Raw genomic sequence first — 20,822 nt, 5'->3', positions numbered from 1 at the left:
ATAGCTTTTTGTTACACCAAGAATTCAAAAGACATTTCAGGGAAGTTAAAAGTTGGTATCCTGGATAAAATATAAAATTAAGTTGAGGTTTTCCAACCTCTGTTGAAATTCAGAATAACTTTTGAAAAGCCATTGAAACCAAGTGAGTAATAATGAATAATAAAGAAAATCCTAGATTCTATTAGATTCAAGATTCATATGCTGATAATAATGTTTAAAGATCCTAGAGCACGTGATGAAATTCTGAGATTTTACTGTTTAAGGTTGTAAAATTACAATTATTTTTCAAACAATTACTTGCAACACCAAAACTCAGCATGATTTTCTCATTCTTCTTCCGGGCTTTGATGCACATAGATAATGTCATTCTGCATTCTTCAAGGATAAAAATGAGGAAACATGAATAAATCAGTTGCTAGAAACTGAACTTAGGTTGAGAGAAATAGATAACCAGCTTAAACTGATTTTTAGTGGTTTTTGTAAATAATATTTCATTATTTGAGTATTATAGCTGTTTCACTTTATATATGTTTATCCTGACATTAGAGTAAGGAGTGCTTCCTTATTTAGAAAATTGACATATGAGAATTTTTACTGCAATCAAGTGGGATATTTCCTGAATGATTCTGAAGCACCTGGAATGGGGGTTTCTGTATCTTCTCCATTTAGGCTATCTCAAATACAGTATGTTTGCTATATACATAAAAACATGTATATTTGCCTGCATACACATGAATACAGACTCCTTCTTCTTTCAAGATGAAACTGTTGGTCTGTCAAATCTTGTTCACTGTTCTATATCTAAACTTTTCTCTCTACAAAGGACACTTGAAATTCCAACTTTTTATAAAGGCTCTTTGGCCCTCATAAAAGGATATTGATGTGTCTAGGGTTCTACTGTCAACTGGAGATAGCCCAAAAGAGAGTTAGACTTACTCTCTTTTGAGGTTAAGAAAAGAAAAACATGGAGAACTGAGTTTATTTAATGAAAAATGGATATAAATAAAATTATAGGGATTGAAACAGATATTTTAAGACAACTAAAAGGCAGCAGCTCTGTGAAGGATAGGTATGGTGCTGGGTTAATGGTTGGACTCAATCTTTTAGGTTGAGTCAAGAAAAAGACTGCAGTTCATCACTAAACTTTCGGTTTTCAATTAGTGATCTGTTAAAACATCAGTGTCCCCTTCCTTTAACTTGGTTGCTCTTTGATGATCACAGTGTAGATTTTTTTTCCTTGTAACTATGCCAATGGCCTTTTTCTGCATCCTAAGGGTTTTTCAATCCTGAAAATAAGAGCTGAATTTTATTCAGGGAACTGTCTGAAAGATAATGGATCTATCCTTCCATCTTCCATACTCACAAAGAGTGAAGTTTGAAATAAATATTTTTAAGAAAGGGCACTGCCAGTCATCAAAGGTGAGTAGTATCCACTCCTGTAATAGCAACCAGATATAAAATACACAGTGCCTGTGTACTGTAAGGTAAGGAAATTATTTTTAAAAAGTCTACATTGAATTGAAAAGTGTCAGTATTTGTAGGGAAAGCAACAAAAAAACAGGGGATCTCTTGTAGCTAATAAGGTCAAGTATATCTTCTGGAAAGGTACAAAATATATAGTTAGATGAGTTAGGTGACTAACATGGACATGAAGAAGATAATTTTTCAGTAGAAATAGTTTTTTCCACATTCTTTTATTACTATCTGTGGATACTTACTCTGTGTTCATCATGTGCATTCATTATGATCACATTGGATATAATTTTATAGCTTGACTTAATGTATTTATTCCCCAAGCTTGTGAGTGTTGTATTACTTTTTAGGTGCCTCTTATTTTTCATTAAAATGAAGCGTGTATAGGACAATACTATCACATGGTTTTCATGCTCAATTTGCTGTGCACTATATTTTATAGCCAAAGATAAAGGAATTTCTGACATTTTGAAAAGTGAATTTGTGAAGGGAATAGGAGGCTTTCTTTGAAATATGTGATTTTCACCTATATCCACATAGCACTTTTTGTAAAAAAAGAAAAATTGCAAAATATCTACATGATTAAGTGTCTGAAGTTGACAGGCCTAAGAACATTTAATCTCAGTAGAACTTTCCCTACTTGTGTGAATTCAAATTCATGTTATATTAATCACACTCTCTATGTTAACATACCTCATGGAACTGCAATGTTTTTTGATGATGAATCCTTCGAATGGGACTCTCTATATGACAGTCATAGAGCTTATGCCAGTGTAAGATTGATGTTGATTCTTTCAGCACATGTAACCCTTGGGCAGTAGATTTGCCCTCCTTTTTTGACAGTTATTAATTCATCGAAAGCAAATTTTCTCCATAATTCTGCCTTTAAAGCAGAGGTAACTCATGAATATAAGGGTCCATTTTTTTTTTCTTCCCATAAAAGATACAGTATATAAATTAATAATTGGTAGAAAAGATACTGCTTCAAGTCTGTAAATGGAAAGCACTGTACTTGTAGGAACAATTAAGAAGTGGAAACCTATATAGTTTGCTGTAGAATAATGTATTTTTTCTAATGAGGACAATAGCTGGAGAACACATTTTTTAATATTTTTCATTTAAGGGGAAAAAAATTATAAAGTCATGTTAAAAATAGTATACATGATTGCAGCAACCACTTTGAACTAGAAGAAAAAAAAAATTACCTGAAAAGATTTTCAGAAAGGACCATTTTTTTTAGGATTATTTGAAACAAGCTTGTTTTTTTTCTTACCCTTTAAAACAGCCGCACAGTTTTGTAATTTCCAGAGACGAGTTCATATCAAGTTTTATTTTCACAGTGTGCATATGATACATTGTGTATGCGTGTCCCTGCGCATGAGTAGTGTTCCTGTATATGAGCACATTGCCTCAAGTAATAATCATCTGTGGATTACCATGATGGTGATAACAAGTGCAGAATTGCTTTCATGGGTACAATAAAGAATGGCATGATAGATTTTTATCTACACTGTTTTTAAAAAGAAGTCTGTCTTAAAGAATATTTGTTAATTAAGTGCTGTCTGTACTGTTCTGAAATATCTTTGTTCCTTGAGTAAAACAGTATTAAATTTCAGGGTTTGTGTGATACATACATACATCCAGTTACTGCTAACTAGCATTCATTTAAATTAACATCAACACAAATTTGTTTCTCTAAAAGAAAACATAGGTATTTTTCAAAGCTATGTTAGTTTGTCATGAGTAGGGTTAGCAGAAGAAAGTCTGCAAAACTAGCAAGCCAGGAAAGTGGCCAAGAATTTAATCATGAGAAAGCATTGGCTCCAGAGGCAAAGTAATTCAAAATATGTTTTTTACTGACTGAAAATAGACAAAAATCACAGGGTTCTGATTCACTGGGTTTTTTTTTTTTCCCTTTACCTGAAAAATGAAAGCAAAATACAAGGAGTTGTTGGGGTTTTTTTCTGTCATTAGTGTTGGTGAATTGTAGTACACAGAGACAAGTTTATGCACATCTATATCTTTTCTTAATACTCAAATGTTTATTCTTACTGCTTTTGTTTTGATATGTGATCCTTAGAGGTCTCCATGATATTCAGCAAAATACCAAATAGCAATATATTATTGTTGCATTTATTATATTTATTATATCAAATGACAAGCCACCTCTGAAGAGCAGATATTTGGCTTTGCAAAGCCTTGCATTTTTCTTAGAAAATAAACATTTTTTTTTTCAAAATATTGATTTCTTTACATTTTATTTCATTCAAAATCCCCTACTTAGGAACACTGGCAGTTATTAAAAGCAGTAAATCCTTCCTGTCAGAATAATTTTGCCCAACAGATACTCCTGTTACAAAACTCCTTCAAGCTTGAACCATTATGATATATTTCAGTTTCCTAAAGGATCCCAAAGTGCTTCTTATGTCATACTTTGCTTTGAATTACTAGTGCAGCCATCATTGTGGTACAGTATTGTCAATAGAAATGTTGTAAGCCATTTAAGTAGAAGGAGATAGGAAAATAATCTTTGGCTGGCTAGAAGTGAAAGGTGTTTTTTTCCATTTTCTTTCATGACAAACTTAAGAAATAACATCCCTGGGCTGTTTTGCTTGGTGCTTTACTAACTTGAAAACAAAAGAAAGCCTGAAATCAAGAATACTTACAGTCTAACTTGGTGAACTGTACTAACAGTTGGTTGTACCACTTGATGGCATTTGGAGATATATTTTAGTGGTGAACAAGGTGGGTTGCATTAATGGTTCGACTCGATTATCTTCAAGTTCTTTTTCAACCTTAATAATTCTGTGATTATAACAAAGACACAGAATTTAACTATTTCATGCATTGTTTAAGCTTTTTCAATAGAAAGTAAACACTTTAGGAAGCATCCGTGGATTTTCATTTACAGATCATCAAGCAGTGAGATGTCCTCAGCAATATCACATGCAAAATATTGAATAGCCCTAAATGCCGCTATAAAGCTGAGGAAAATGTCTTTAAGAAGAACAGCTTTTAATTTGGATCTGAACAGTTGCTTTTGTTTTATAGTCCTACATTTTTGTGTTTAATAGTCCTTGCATGCTGGGATTTTGTTGCCATAGAAATACCAGCTTTTAGTTTTGCAAAATTATGCAATTTTTTTTTTCTTGTTAAAATATTCATGAAGGACTATAGCCAGAGAAGGGAGGGGAAGGGTTGGTTCTTGTGTATTAATGGAACTGGACTTTGACATAAATGTTCTAATTAGTCATTCATTCTAATATTACAGGAAGGCATTTATTGATATGACTACTGCAATTACGATTTGCCCCTTTGGAACCACAGACCATAGAATTGGGAGACTAACGTTTAATCAGTAAAATTAAGAATTACTTTCAATTATGAGATTGTTGACAGATACAAGACCACAGTAAACAGTTTTTATTTAGATACTTTTGATGAGGATATGTTACTTAGAAACATGTCTCAGAGTTTGATTACAATATCACTAGTAGTCTGAAACATCGTCATGGTTGAATAAAGTGGTATTTTTACCCAGACTTACACAATTTAGCCACTCTGGCCTGCTGAATTGGTGCTTATAGCGATCTGAGCAGCAGTTGCAGCAGCTGTTGATTTTGTATTAAGTGGTTTTGGTTTTTTCTTTTCCTTCAGTTTAACTGTATTCAGTCAGGGGAAAATGTCTGCAGCTGTGATGACATACAAGGTTAATTTCCTTACATATCCTTCTATGATGCCTGCTTGACATACTATGCTGCAGGGTCACAGCTTCTGGTATTTTTTTTTTCCAGATTGATAGACTTCCAAAGAGTGAGATTTACCTGCCACCACAGTAATAGACATGGGCAATAATCATACGTGAATTAGGTTATCACATCACTACTGGAAGAATATGCGCCTGTTTTTTGTTTTTGAATCCTTGATCTAGTTACAGCAGTTTGGGGAACAGTGGTTGGGAAGACGCAGTCAAGTTAATGGAAAGGAAAGAAGAAGAAAGCAAGTAACCATTTTAAGGTTCTATGCTTTGGTTACTATGGTTAAGTAACTGTAACAAAGTAATCACATATTTTAAATTTTGTAACAGTTTATCATTAGAAGAGTCAATTTTGGACTTCAGGAGTAGTTGACCGGAGAGTTCTGTTTCTCTTCTCGACTGAGAGGAAATGACATCTGGGAATCATGGTAGAGATTTGAGAATTTGTAGAGTAAATGTCAACATTCATAAATACATTTCAGGAGACAGCACATAATCTTACTGTGCAAAATTTTCAATCAGTCGCTGATTACATTAATTTATTCAGTGCTAAGTTCAGAAGGAGCAACTATTCAATGTAAGTAGGAGTGGCAGCAGAGGGCTCACAGGAGAGCTGATGTTATTCAGTTCCTATCTTCCTTAGGAACTAAGATTTATTCTATTTTTCATTTTAGAATTCCATGACATAATTGGATGTTTCAACATTATATATTAAACACAATGAGCAGTTTTATTTTATTTAGACATCCAAATAATACAGTCTAGTTCATCCAAGGAGGAAGAGAACTGGGGTTATGAAATGTTAACTTTAATACAGTATCTCAGTAACAGTGAGACTGGGCTGAGTTTATGGATATAATTTTGAAAAATATAAGAAGCTTCTTATTGATTTTAAAAAAAACCCTTCCCATTTAAAGGCTTCTTAGCAGATATATTGAATTAAAGGAATTGTGCAGTATTTTAATTGGTCTAAATTGTTTGTGACAAACTATTTTAAATATAAAGGGCCTGGAAATACTCATCAGATTGTCATGTTTAGGATGGCAGACATTATCAACCACTATACCAAAATTATGCCTTTAACTTCTGGATCAAGAAGGAAAAGGCACCAGCACCAAAAATCAAAAAGGTTTAAGTTGTCTGGTTACACTTGATCTACTGATATTCTAGCAAAAATAAGGGATACTTCCAAGGAATGATTAAGGAGATACTCACTAGATTTTAATGTCTTCCCCTGTTGGTGTTCTTTCTTCCCTCATGTTTCCATTGTGTTTGAATCTGAATACATGGTATATCTCTGGTAGGTGCAGGGTATTCTTTCTGGCCAAGTGATCAGATGCTGTGAAAGATTGCTTAGTTCAGACTAATAAGTTTTCTGGAAGGGTTTCTCAGGTATTGAGCATAAAATAGGGAAGAGACATAGTCAAGGTACATGAGAAATACAATTTAGCATAATTTTCGTTGTTCCTTATGAGTTGTGCTTACTCTTTGGACAGGTTTTGTTTCCTAAGTAAAAAACATTCACTTAGGGGGAAAAAGTAAACCGACAGATTTGATGGTTCTTTCCATTGCTGGGAAAATTTTAAATAGTAAGATTTATTGTGAATTTGTTGTTCCATTGTCCAATGAAACAACGTATTCACAATATTTGTGAATAAAACTCCTTTGAATAGGAATTGCAATAAAACTCCTCTTTCTTTTACTCAACTCTGCTTTAACGTAGGATCAGCAGAGGAAATAGTAAAAATTAAAGAGCTTGTATCATAACATTCTGGATAAGATTCCAGGAAAGAATGACTTGGAAATCCTGCTGTTGGAGTGGTCTGTTTGAAGAAACTGAAGGTGACAGTGAATGATTTGATATTCAAGTTTTCCCTTTGAATGGTTCAATATTGTAGAAAAATTCTCATGGAAAGCAATTGAACCAACCACTGATAAGTACTCAGGCTACTTTATTTAAACTTACTCCCTCATTTGCTCTACTTCTCTGGAAGCAATGTTCTTAAAAAGTGAAAATAAGTAGAATGTAACATCAATTTATACAGAAGAATTTTGAGTGTACTTGAGCAGGGAAACTAGGATTATGAACTAGCTGGCATAGAGCTGGAGAAACTCTAGATGGCAGAGAGCTTGGGATAGGAGTCCATTCTTTCAGGGGAAAAATTTAACTTCTCTATAAAGAAAACTGACTTTTTTTTTTTTTTTAAAGCTAGCCAGAACTATACTGTCATTCAAATAAAACATGATTATTCTGCTCCCTGCTTTATCTGAAATATTGCTCTAATGCCTCAGAAGAGCTTTTATATCCTATCTAAATTCAATCTGTCTAAGAGAGGAGAGTCTATTTAATCTCTAATTGGATCTAGAGTAGAACTAACACATGCAATCTTTACTGAGAGCTATTACTAAATGAAGAAAGGTTTGACGTCTTCTTGGTGATGGTTCTATCGGAATTCTTTTCTAGTCCCTGCCTTCCCTCACACTACAACTAGCTCGAAGACTGGATCAGCAAAATCCAATTAAATATCATAAATTTACAGCTGGTACTTTTTCATAAAGAAGATAATAACCTAGATGAGAGGTGAATTACCAGTGAAATATGTCCTTCAGGACAAGTAAATTAAGGGAGAAAAAGCAACCCTCAGTCCATTCCCTTCTGCAATGAGTGGGCTGCTAGAAGAACACATGCATGTAGTCATCCATTTAGGTGGTACATTGTTTAGTGGCTCATCAAACCATATCACAACTGCTTAGGTGCCAATGAATTATGGACCAACTTTGTCACTACAAATAAACTGGGAAAAATCTTATTTTATTTAAAGAATTTCTTTCACATGGGTAGTGCTGATATTCTGGTGGCAGATATCTCTACATTTGCTGAAATCTATTTCATCGAATAAATGTGTGCCTAGAGAGTTTGTGAAGGTAAGCAAGTCCAAATCTATTTCAGCCATTCATTGCAGCTCTATTTCATGGCAATTCAAGAAGGCTAGCAGGGAATGTTGAGCTGTGTATGTTATCATTCCATTACCTTCAAGCATAGTATGTAATGGTAGGTAGAGCCATAGGAATATGACAGAGACACTGGAAGACTGGGTGAATATCTGTGTAATTTCTCATAATCATGGCAGGAAGCAAATAACATTCACAGGTGTATCAGGAAACAAGTGGGATGTTTGCTCTGTGGATGTCTTCCAGAATAAGAAAACATTACTATCTCTTAAAACTTGAAGTTGCTATTAGCAGCTTGCTGTGAGACTCCTTGGTTTTTTATTCAACTGTATGTGTGTTAACATTCTCCACAGAAATGTTCTGCCTATTCATGTTTGTAGCCTTTGCACTTTTTTTTCCCATTTTTAAATGGGAAAATAGTTCTAATTGTATGACCATGTATTATATAATTATATAATAGCAAGAAGAATTCATGTTTTTCCAAATCATTTTACCTTTCTATAGTTGTCTTATAGCTATATTGGTCTAATAAAAATATTAACACTCTGTAATGCTTGTCTCTCTAATATGTCAGTGACTATATTTCTGCCACAACCACTAACAGTGAAGAGGGAAAAGAAAATTCATATTGATATAGTTCATGTTGATATTTGTTGATGATTAAGGATGGGGTTTACTGGTGGACTTGGCAGTGTTGGATTAATGGTTTGACTTGAGGATCTCAGAGTTCTTTTCCAACATAAAAGAGTCTTAGGATTCTATGATGCCTTTTATTTCACTGGTTTTGTAAGTCCAGCATTGTATGAGTATTGGTCTAAATCTAGTTTAACGCAGTAATATAATTTTGGTTTTGAAGATGTTGTGTTCTCTTGGATTAGGCCTTACATCCAAGCCCTTATTAGTTAAATCCACTGTTGCATAGATTTTACTACCAAATATCTGAGCAACATGTATTTTTTATATTCCAATAACACAGTGCATAATTACTTATTCATTTGTGAAATGTTATGTCTTCAAAGTTGCTTTTTGAATATAAATACAAAGTGGAATGATTTGAAGGTTGTCCTTTGGTAGGGTCACCAACCAGCCACTTTCCTTTAATTCTACGGAAGACTTATTCCAGTTGCCTACACGTAACCATTTAGTGTCATATCTCACGCCCCAGTTCATATTTAGGTGCTTTAATCACAAACTGAGTTGCTTCTTAACTGACAGAAGACCATTTTGCTGCTTAATGAGATAAGGGATTGTAATCAGCACCCTGTTTAATGGAGATAGCTCCTAATCTTCTGAAGTTACATTTGGCAGATGTTCAGAAGAAACGAGGCAGCCCGCAGTGCAGTGGACTAAGTGCTAAAACCTTTACAGTCAGAGTTACAAGAGGCATTGGAGAGGCAGAGTGTGAATCTTCATGTAATAACTCAACAACAAGATGGAATATAAATCTGTGTTAAGAAGGAGATGTTCTCCAAGGACATTAGCAGAGAAATCCTGACAGCTTGCCTTGGGAAAGCATTGGCAGCAGATTCACTAAGTGAATCACTTTCTCTTCTCAGGAAGAGAAAGACTTGTAAAGTTTGATTTCCATATGAAGAGATGCAAGCTTTCCTCATCTCTTGCCTTGCTAATATGTATAGAAATGTTTGTTTTCAGTGCTGTAAATATTTGTGGTCTACTATCACTTATCTTGGCTTAAAAGTAATTTTAGTGGAACAAGCATATAACATCAAAACATGCTTTACATAGGGTAATACTGGGTTCTTCCTCCTACTCCCCAGCTCTTTTGCTGTTGAGCATGTTCACAGGAAAGGAACCATCTTTTCTGCTTCAGTTTTGGTTGATGCTCTGTTAGGGTGTTGTAAAAAAGTCTTGTCTGCTCTCTTAAGAGCTCTCTTTAAGAGCACGTAACATAATAGTAGAGTGCAGTTAGCAGTGAACAATTGCAAAAAGCCCCAAAAACTTATCTGCCAGAAACTTCTTGGATTAGAACTAAGATAGCTGTGTTTTCTCTCTCCTATGATTGTTATTTCTTGGGAAGTCTGCGACTCTTTTTGAACATGTAGATTCTGCCTCCAAAGCTGGGAAGAAATATTTGATGCATTAATCTAAAAACAGGTGGGAGAGACAACAGAAGTTCTGTGGAAGTTCCTTGACATTTTTATACAGCTATTCTTGTCTCAACAATACATGCCTTTGCCACCAGCCAGGCAAACTTTTATGCCCTGTTCTCTTTGGTGTTGATGGTCTCAGATGACAGTCCTTGAAGCAGAACTCTGAATCTTGGGGTAATATAGAGAAAAATGTGAAAGTAGAGGGATCTCCTGAGTGCCTAATTTCTGTATTTCAGTTATATTTAAAATTCAGTGAAAAGTACTTTTTGCACAAGATGACATGCAGTACATGGATTGACCTCTGAATTCCTTTGCCTGTGAATGAACTTGTACTTCAAATATGCAGAGGAAGGAAATTACCATTGCAAACAATGACAAAAGGAAGTAGTACTTTTTGGTTTATGTAAGTTTGAGTTTTTTTCTAATCTGTATTGGTATTATACAGCATACAAGGTAAATACACATTCTGAACTGTGAGGTATTCTCTACAATAAGTGCCTTTTGGGGACCTCATCTTCAGTGTGTGATCCTGTTTGTGATATGCAAATCTTGCCAGTTGCAGCAGTGAAACTCAGACTGCTGTGGCTAGCAGAGACCTCAAGAGACTTAGTCATATTCCAGCTCTTAGGCATCATATCCAGAGTATCTCTGACATGTTGAACTGCTGCTAATTAATGAACTACTTCAACAGCATTTTCAAGTAATTTGGTACTGTTTTGACCATCCTTACAATCAGTTTTCTGTCTAGTCAAGCTGAATCTTCTTCATGCTTTCCCTCCAGCTGCCACAGGTAAATAAAAATGGCAACTACATTTTTCCAGACTTCTACATTTTGGTAAATTATTTCCTATTTCCTCTGCCTGTTCTCTTTTTTGGACTAAGGCAACCCACCCCTTTCCTCTTGTGTTTCCTGTTGGTTATATATTAGGAGTCCATAATCCATTCTTGCTGCTTTTCCTTTAAGGTTTTTTCTTTTTATTTTCCTTTGGTTTTTTTTTTCCCTGCTTTGTGACCTGTGAGTTCCCGTGTTGGATTTTTATATACCAAGGTAAAGGTTATATAGCTGGGAAAAAGTAAAACCTGTCTTGGTACATAATTTTTATGGGTGGCCTGAAATTGCCTAATCTTTGTTTTCCCATTTTTTCACTCTCTTGAATTTTTGTGGTTAGTCTGAAGTTGGAATAGAAATTATAAAATTCTGCAAAAGTTGCTCTTCTAAAATGTTTGTCTACAATTGAAAACAATTCTGGGTATTTCTTGCAGCATTTCAGGTATCTAAATTTTCTACATTCCTCTAGCAGTTACAAACCAGTGCTTAGACTTAGACTTAGACATGGGCAAAACAACAATGCTGTAACAGCTGTATCCAAGGAAAAAAAAGTCTTTTCATGTTGTTATGGTCAAGGCTTTTAAGTAGTTGCATTGGTCCCAGCAGGTTTGGAGACTATGTAGATAAACATATGATGCCACTGTTTGCCAGTGACTGAACTAGGAGGAGCTGCAGACTCCATCAAGGGTAGAGAGAGAGGCCTTACGAGGGAGACCTGGGCAGGCTAGAGGGAAATCTAACAAAAGCTGGATTCTGTCCCTGGGATGGGGTACTCCTACTTATACACACAAATTATGAGGTAAGAGGCTGGAGAGCAGCACTGTGGAAAGAGATCAGGGGGTTTGGGTTGATGGCAAGCTGAACATGAGTCAGCAGTGCCCTGGCAGCCAGGATGGCCAACCCTGTCCTGGGGGGCATCAGGCACAGCATTGCCAGCCAGGCAAGGGAGGGGATTGTCCCACTGTGCTCTGCACTGGGGCAGCATCACCTCAAGCAGTGTGTGTACTTTTGGGCACTTTTGGGCACTTGAAGGACCTCAGACTATTAAAGTATGTCAAGAGGAGAGTGACCAAGTTAGTATGAGTGCCTTCCAGCTTGAGATATTCTATGATTCTATGGTTCAAGATCCAGGTTATGAATTGGAGGGAGTTTTTTGGCTTTAACTTAACAATTAGCTCTACAGCCTCAGATATGGGGTTTTTGTATACCTTTATCACTAATTCAAAATCAGTTGATTTCCAGGCCTTAAATGCTGGAACATTTTTTTGCACCCTTGAATTAGATTCATCATAAAATAATGAAGTGTTGACTTCCACTGCTTTCTGTTACTGTGCGCAAAAGCGTCCAGTGTGATGAACGAATATGTCTTTGAGATATTGTCTTTCTAAAAGACTCACAAATTTGCTCTGTGCTCAGCAGTAGGCATTGGAAGGGGAGAAGAATCCCTGTGATTTTAATGTTCTCAGAGATGAAGCTCACATTGGGATGAAGTATGAGGCAGACACATTTAAAACTCAAAATGTACCCCTTGCAGGATTTTATTTACTTATGCTGCTTCCAATCAATTAACAGAAAGTATTATTCCTGTGCTGAACTCTGTCATTCAAGTCTGCAACTTTTGATTTGCATCATACTACATTCCATTTATAGTGGAATAGCTTGTGTCAGTGCCATGATCCTGGGGGCTAAAAGAGCATGTAAAAAATAAATTGCCATGACACAAGAGCCTGGTCATTGACTTCTCACATTCTAGGCTGGGTCAAACTGAGTGAAAGGGCTGAAACATTCTTTTGAAGTAAATTTATTTGAGTCCACCAGAGAAAATTCTTACTTTAGGTTACAGTTCATTCTAAAAAAAAAAAAAAAAAAAAAATTGCAGCCTTTTTTTTTTCTGTTTTGGTAGTTTGCTCCATCAATGAAACTGATACAGAGGCCAGCCTAAATGAGGACCATATAACTGAAAAAATATACTGAAAGTCTGATGCAAATATCTAGTGGAAATTTGCACAGATTTCATACCTGTTTCTGATTTCTGTTAGTCTGTGGGTTTAAGGAATTTGCAGCCTTCAACAGCTGTAATCTTCAGAGATCTGCATGTGGTTTTGCAACACTAGAAATCTACTGATGCTCAAGAAAACTGCCCCCAGGTGGTTAAGGCCCATTTTCTTTTATTTAATTAGATATTTTTTGCTATCCTTTTAATCCCCAGGTAGCAGCTGCTGGAGGACATCTGAAATTTACAGTCTCCTATGACATCACAGAAAAAGAAGAGGAAGAAACAGCTAAATTGATGGTTCAATCTGATGTCATCATAGAGGTAAAGTATTTTCAGCCAAAGAAAGAAATAAAGAAAAAGAAAATAAAGAAAAAGAAAAAGACAGAGAAAGATAAAAAGGCCTGGTTTTTCAGATGTTCAGTGTGAAGTCTGGTGGTTGAGGACACAAAACAGAAGGGTGCACATACTTTCAGCTAATTTCTAGTGTGAGAAAATGGATGTACTTCAGAAATCTAAAAGCTTCAATATCTCAAGGAGTCTCTGGTACTATTGCAGCTATTGTAAGTAGCTTAGAAAACTATAATGTTTCCTGTTCATCCATGAAGAAATAAAATAGTTGATCATTTGAGGTTACACTTTGACATTCTTTCAGTAGATCTCTTCTTTTGCACCTCAGCATTATATTAATTTGCTTTTGCCTATGTAGAGCCATGCATCCTGACAGTAGGTTTTATCTGAAAAACCCAAACTTCCTTTTCCACTGCTTTTCAGTTCTATCAGGAAAGCCCATTTCAGGTTTATGAAAAGTGAATATTATTCCTGATATTTGTTATTCTTGTAAAATATATTATTCAATAAATCATGTACCCCAATGGGCTTTTTTTCAAGACTTTTTTCATGTTTAAATCTCTCTCTTCCATGGCTCTCTCTAGGGAGGTGACTTGAAAATCAGCACTCCAAAAGGGATAATTCACCTGCAGCCTTCTGAAGAGCACACTGAAGAAATTGTGCTGAAACCAGAATCTTTCTCAGTTCATGGCACTGATGTTCCAGTCAGCAGGAGGGAGTTCATGACTATCCTTGCAAACGTGAAGAGGATCCTCATAAGAGCCACATACAGCAATGGGATGAATGCCATCTACAGGTGAATGTGAGGAACGGGTCCCTTTGCTACAGGCAGCTTCTCGAAAGTTTTCTTTCTTCAGATAACAAGACTGATGTAATTTAAAACACTCTAATTTATTATCATGAAATCCATAGCATTCATTTACACTTTCAAACTTTTGTTAGTATGTTTTTCATTTTGGATAGACAGAAGGAGGCAGGCAACAGAAAGAAGCAGCCTTTTAAGAAAATGAAATTACGTGGACTATTAAGGCATGATTGACAGTTCTATAAATATGTTTATTTTGTGAACACAGTAATTCCCATGTACATGGTAAATCATGGAGAGCAGTAATAACATGTTGAAGTAGGAAATGATATATTGCTTATATATCGTTTTTTGCATTTAATGACCATACAGGGCAACATTAACAGTGAACCAGAGAATAATATCCTGAGTCTCCAAGCTGGAAAAGTGCCTCAAGGGGAATTTTCTATGTTTTTAATCAGTACCACACACAGAACTGGCGAATCCCAAACCCTTTCCCTTGATTTATGTCAGGATGCTGTGTGGACTGCTCAGATTCACTGATTTGATGTGAACTCTTCTGAGTTCTCTGATAAAATTAAAGACATATGAGATGATATAGTTCTATTTCAGTTGCTGCAGTGTGTTTGGAACTGTAAAGCTCATCTTGCATTTCAGATTTTCCTAAGTGCATGAACAAATACTCCAGATGGGGTGAAGAAAACATCTCTCCTGATACTGTGTGATTAACATTAATAGTTAGGTGACATAAGTAATATTTTTAAAATGTGTAATGAAATTGATTGCATAGTAGCTTTTTACTCACAAGGCAGGAAACCTGAAATACTCTCTAATCCACACATCAGTTGATTCAGTAGCATAAGCCAATTTGGAATGGAGGGAGCTGATAGCACATTTAGTGATTATTTGCTGAGAGCACAGACAGAGTTTTTGCTGCTGTGAAATTTCTTAAGCAATCTAACCATCATTTGAATACTTAGGTAATTAAAATATATCCTAAATTGAAAGGCAGGTTGTGTCAACAGCATGCAGTTTTCTGATTTGAGCTTTAGCAGTGTAAATTTTTTCCCTGCAAAAGAATTCATCTCTTCGGTCTCCGTCTTTTCCTGTGGTTAATTAGTATGTATTACATCTCTGTAAGTAAGTTTGTGAATCATAACTAGCTTGAGTTTGGGCCAAACTGCTTCCTAATTTGCTCATTCAGTCATCAACCTTGTATTCTTTTGCATCTCTGTGCATCCAGTTTGAAAGTCTTTTATGGTGCCTCAGCTTCCCACCCTGGTTTTTGCGACGATCCAAAACACCAGGCCAGTGTTCACCTCTTATGCACTATGAGCAGACCATGAGCTGTTAATTCACAATTTACAGCTGAGACTAGTGGGAGCTCAGGGAGTGATGATCTTCTGCTCTCATCTCATTCAAATAAAAAAACCCCAAACCACTACTCAGAATTTTCCAAACTAAAGGAGTGCAGAAGCAATTTTAGGGTGGACAATAGGGGCTTTTATGCTATTTGTAAAGCAGATATATAAGATTGACTTTCTTTTGGCCAGAGGTCTTACTGAGTTGTATGGGAAATGCAAACTTCTAAAGTATATATGTATGATTGACTTTCCCTGGGCCAAAGGTGTTACTAAGTATTATGGGAAATGCAAACTTCACTTATCAGAGGTTTACATACATTTGAGTACTGGCATTTGTACTAGTAGGAGACAGGGGGTTCTTGCACAAAAAGCACTTTGGCTGGGCAGTTGTGGAGAAAGTGCAGTGCTGGACGTGTAAGGGCCCCATCCTGCCTATACTGTGGAGCAGTGTGGATGGGATGGATGAGATCCCCTCTGGGCAGTGGTGTAGAGCTCAGGTAAGCACATATATGTAGAACTGGCACAATCTATAGAATGTGCCTTGTAAGTAAGACATGGCAGAGCTGTCTGGCAAATTTGGAAGACTATATATCACTGTCTGCATCCCAGATTACTGCCTTAGCCATTTGGTCATGTGTGGTGCCTCACCTTTCCACAGTCTTATTCATATTCAGCCTTTGGGAACAATTTAGAAGTATGTTAAAGATGATTCTCTAAAAGCATTTTTAAAAAAATACTCTGTGAGAGGAGCTCTGCAACACACATATAATTTAGCCTTTGCATGTTGGTAGGCTTCAGCTTCTAGGTGTAGTGGCATTACAGTTGTGAAGATTGGTCCCTTAAAGAGGGGTTAGGGGAGGGAACTGAAGTGATTTTGGAGAGTATCTTTTTTTGCTAGAAATGGTCTTATATTGCTGGTACATTTCTAGTTGTCCCTCTGATGTCTCTTGCCAGAGAAGCGTGCAGTGGTTGCTGTATTACTGTGTAATAAAGTAAGCAATTTTATTGACTGCTCTCAGGGTGCTCATTGTGGTTTAGCATGACAGAAGAGAGGATGTGAAATTTCAATCACAATTAAACAAATTCAATTTTTCATCTTTAAGTGTAACAATGATAGTTTCACCTGTTAGGGTGGGATTTATGAAGTGAAGTCTCCTCAGAACAGTTCACGCTTCCAGGCACCAGCAACAGCATCTACTGCCATCCTGCCCAGCTTATGATCTGCTGTGTAGGGATATTACTAGTTTTCAGGACGTGCCTCATTACTGACTCTTTTATATTCTCTTTGACTTTCACTTTTGCTGAAACATACTAGGTGCAAAGCTGTGCTTATCACTCTTAAGATAAGGCAAAATAGCCCTTTTCTTCATATTCTGCCCTTTTCATTCTTCAGGGAAAATGTAGACCCAATGAAGAAGATATTCTTTGTGATATCTAGGGCTGATTAAGGACTCCAAAGGAGTTGATGGTCTCCAAAGGAAGACGTTTTTGAAAAGAAATACTGTAGAACTAAGCCTTAATAGATAAGTAGATATGAATTAAAAGGTTTTTATTGTCTTTAAACAGGTATGTGCAGTGGACAGATGGATATTCCTCTGAGAGGGTTAAGAGGGTCTGGCAGAGAGACAGAAATATTACAGGGTTATTAGATCCATCATGAATGACAATTTCTGCCTCAGAGCACCAGCAGAATTATGCAACATACTAATTAGAGATTGCTATATTAAGCAACCTGTTCATTTAAGTACTGAAAGTTTTCAAAATGGATGTCACCACATGTGTAAGGATTCCAAAGTTGCTGTTATAATCTGTGCTTAAAAGGAGACCAGAATGGAGGTAAAAAGTCAGTTTCTTGCAGACATATGGAAAAAGATTTAAAAATTCAATGGAGCTGTCTCCAGTTGGCAAGAGCTTTAATTTAAAGGTTCTATTTTTACCCTTGTTTAGCTTAACCTGCTAGAAACATTAGTTAATCTGTTATGTTTTCAAGTATCCACTAAACAATATAAATGGGGTTTGACTCAAGCATGGTTTTGTGTACATTTTTTAGGTAATTTTAAGCTTGCAGTGTCATTATTGCTCTATGGCATAACTATATGGGTGGGCAATTAGATGATCAAGTCAGATAAAAATTGAAAATACAGAAGTGCAGCAATCAGTATGAAAGTCAACCAGCTTCTGGGTTTAAAACCTAATCCTCCTCTAACTTGAAAGATTTTCCAAACGGTTGCAGTTAAGTCCATCTGTGGTAGAAACAACAGGCCAAGAAAAGATAACTCTCTCTTACTGTTTTGTTTGATCTAATATTGCTAGCTTGTGCTTCAAAGAAAGTTTAGTATTACTGTTTATTCAGTTTCAATATTTAGAGTGGTCACTGGTGTAAGTGTTGCAAACATGAAGATAGGCACTGGAAATTGGAGTGCTAAAGAGAATAGATTGTTTGCAACCATATAGAGAGGAGTCAGTGCTAGACACAAGGAGAAAGAGGGAAGAAGGGGCCAGGGTTTTTTTTCCATATGCAGAATTGGCTCCAAGACAAATGAGCAACGATTGGGTCACTACTTCATGTGCCTTATGTAGCCAGTGTGATTCAGATGCCTGGCACAGCAGACGGTAAACTGTGCTGATACTGCCTGAAACATCCCCTTTCCTTTTAATCTTGTTTGTTTTTAGAAGTCAACAGTTGCCTGCTGACAGTAACAGTCAGCTTAAATATTTGGTCTTGATGTCTAACCTCAAATTGTTCATGCATCTCCAGGATCCAGTTCCCTTACTGCCAGCATTATGTATTTTAATGAATGCAGAATGGCATCGAGGAATCAAAGTTGCAACATCAAAATGGGAGAAAAGAAAATCACTGCAGCTTTCTTCACTGAGTAACTGTTAATGCTAAAAACTGTTAAACACATTAAAATCCCATTTAGCAAATAGAAGAATGTAATGAAAATTGGAACAATTCAGTGAATACAAATGTGGTATAATACTGGGTGGATTGTTTCTGTGTGTTAGTGCTTCTCTTTGTTCCAAGATCAATGCTTAGAGGGAGCTAGCTGTAGTTCAAAGGAGAAATAAAATTTGACCTTTTATTAAAACTTTTTTTCTTAATTTACTGATTTTTTTCTTTAAAATTTTAATTTTTTTACTGGTAAAGTAATCACTATTTGATATCTGATATCCTAGAGATTTGTTATCTTTTCATAAAGAAAATTCAAATTAATGATCGCAAAATAAATGTACAGCAATAAATGGAGCAAAGGGGATATACTGAAAAGTCAGACAGAATTTACTGAAGATCTGGATAGGAATAAGCATCCTTCTCTTAAAACAGTAACAAGAACCTTATACAGAGGTTCTAGTATCACCAAATCAGATTGAAGTTTCTAACAGCGTTATATACAATGGTAGTCCCTCCAAAGTCCAGTCATATTCCTAGCAGTAGTAAAATTTCTATTTTTCTGAAGCTTCTATCTTAATTTAAGAAATCTTCCCTTTTTTCCCCCATTACCTTTCATGTTTAACTTTTTTGGAGTAGTCATAAAATTGAGTGGGAAAATACTGTGTCTTAAGCTTTCCTCCAACTGTTGTAGCAACAACAAAATATTTTTCTTGGACGTTTTCTTGTCCAAGGTCATCCAAATAATTTTCAGGCTTTTTTTGCAGTCAAAACATAAATGCCCTATTATGAAGGCGAAAAAAACCTTTTCAATAAAATGTATGTCATGAATGAAAGGTGTTTTCTGATGAAGACAACTTCAAAACAAGTTCTTCAAGTAGCTTTAGTTATAAAACACTATGTTAGGATTACTGGGTGAAAATAGAAGTAATTTAGCCTCTGTAATGCGTTAATGTTCCTTCGAATTCTCATAAGAATTAAACTCCCAAATCCCAGTTTTCTCCACAGAAAGATACTCTTGAGGTAAATTACATCTGTTTCTGATAACAGCTGTAAGACTATCAAAAGGCTTCTGTTGTGTCTCTCATCTTACTTCCATGCTTTTGAAATAAAAATCATGGTCAGTCTTCACCTAAACAACAGCTGTTTAGTACTTTTTCTCTGGCATTAGGGAGACCAGGATATATGGCAGAAGATTTCTGTTTTGTTTCATGTACATACATTTTTCTTTCATATACATAATACTTAGATCCTCAATCCTTCTGGACAGGACTGACATCTTTTCCAGAGGTTAAATCTCCAGAGTAAAAATACCCTATATCCAAAACTTAGTAATGTAATATTTTAGAAAGCTGGACTACTGGTTCATAAATCCTGAAGACCCTGCTTAGTGTCAGATTTGCTCTATATGCAGCTGCAATGCAAGTTGGCACATGTTGATTGCAGGCCAGGAATAGCCTGGTACAGTGCTGTAAGACATTTTAAATCTATTTTTATCAGTGGGTATTTGACCATAGTCTCCCTCACATGATGAACAAAAATAGTAACAAGCCTACAGACATACAGTTTAGGAAGAAATAGATGAATATGAAAATCTCCTTATTCCTAATCAGGAAAACAGAAACAAGCCACCTCATGTCCCTATAACGTGTTAATTTCATTCAGCTGCACATATCCATCTAATTTGCTGTTTTGCCCATTTAATTTCTGTTACGTCCAGACTAAGAAGTGTTATTATGGAATCTGCCGACCACGCTTCAAGGGGAAGAAGGGTAGCATCTGCAGTGGAGTTGTGTGAGTGTCCTCCAGGCTATGATGGAACCTCCTGTGAGGTGAGTATCATGATGCAGTCTAGTTCAATGTTGCTAACACTGTGATAGGAAGGAGACAGTGGACCTGTGTTGGTAGAAAATCATAGGACAACTGTCCCTCCTTGTTAGGAATTTGCCATGGCTTGGCTAGTTACCTTTATTTCCAGGTGATGGTTCATTATATCTGATAATATTTAAAATCTGAAGTTTTACACTTCTATGACTATTTCTAACTTACAAAAAGACATTTTGGTTCATAAAAAGGAAGCAGAAACAATATTTGTACTCTTTAGCCAGATGATAATATAAATGGATGAACACAATTGGAAGGAAAATGGTAATTATCTGACCTGTGCACAGCAAAGATGGATCAATTTATTTGAGTTAATGGGGTTGAATTTCTTCTTTTGTTTTCCCAGGGCTTTGCCATTTGCCTTGGAGTTGTTGAGAATTGCATGTGTTCTTCTGAGGATTGTGTCACGT

At 35.9% G+C, this 20,822-nt stretch overlaps 1 protein-coding gene across 1 annotated transcript in view; it reads left to right on the top strand.

The window, feature by feature from the left end:
* LAMA2 (laminin subunit alpha 2) overlaps positions 1 to 20,822 on the top strand; it is a 336,606-nt gene that overhangs the window by 167,263 nt on the left and 148,521 nt on the right. Inside the window, exons 13-15 of the mRNA XM_053937517.1 lie at positions 13,332 to 13,439; positions 14,051 to 14,262; positions 20,249 to 20,360. Of these exons, the coding sequence (XP_053793492.1) occupies positions 13,332 to 13,439; positions 14,051 to 14,262; positions 20,249 to 20,360 (432 nt within the window). The remainder of the gene's footprint in view (positions 1 to 13,331; positions 13,440 to 14,050; positions 14,263 to 20,248; positions 20,361 to 20,822) is intronic.

This window comes from Vidua chalybeata, chromosome 3 (assembly GCF_026979565.1).
Source record: "Vidua chalybeata isolate OUT-0048 chromosome 3, bVidCha1 merged haplotype, whole genome shotgun sequence".
Taxonomy (NCBI): domain Eukaryota; kingdom Metazoa; phylum Chordata; class Aves; order Passeriformes; family Viduidae; genus Vidua; species Vidua chalybeata.
Note: the sequence above shows the minus strand (reverse complement) of the source record. Positions and strands in the feature narration are given on the sequence as shown.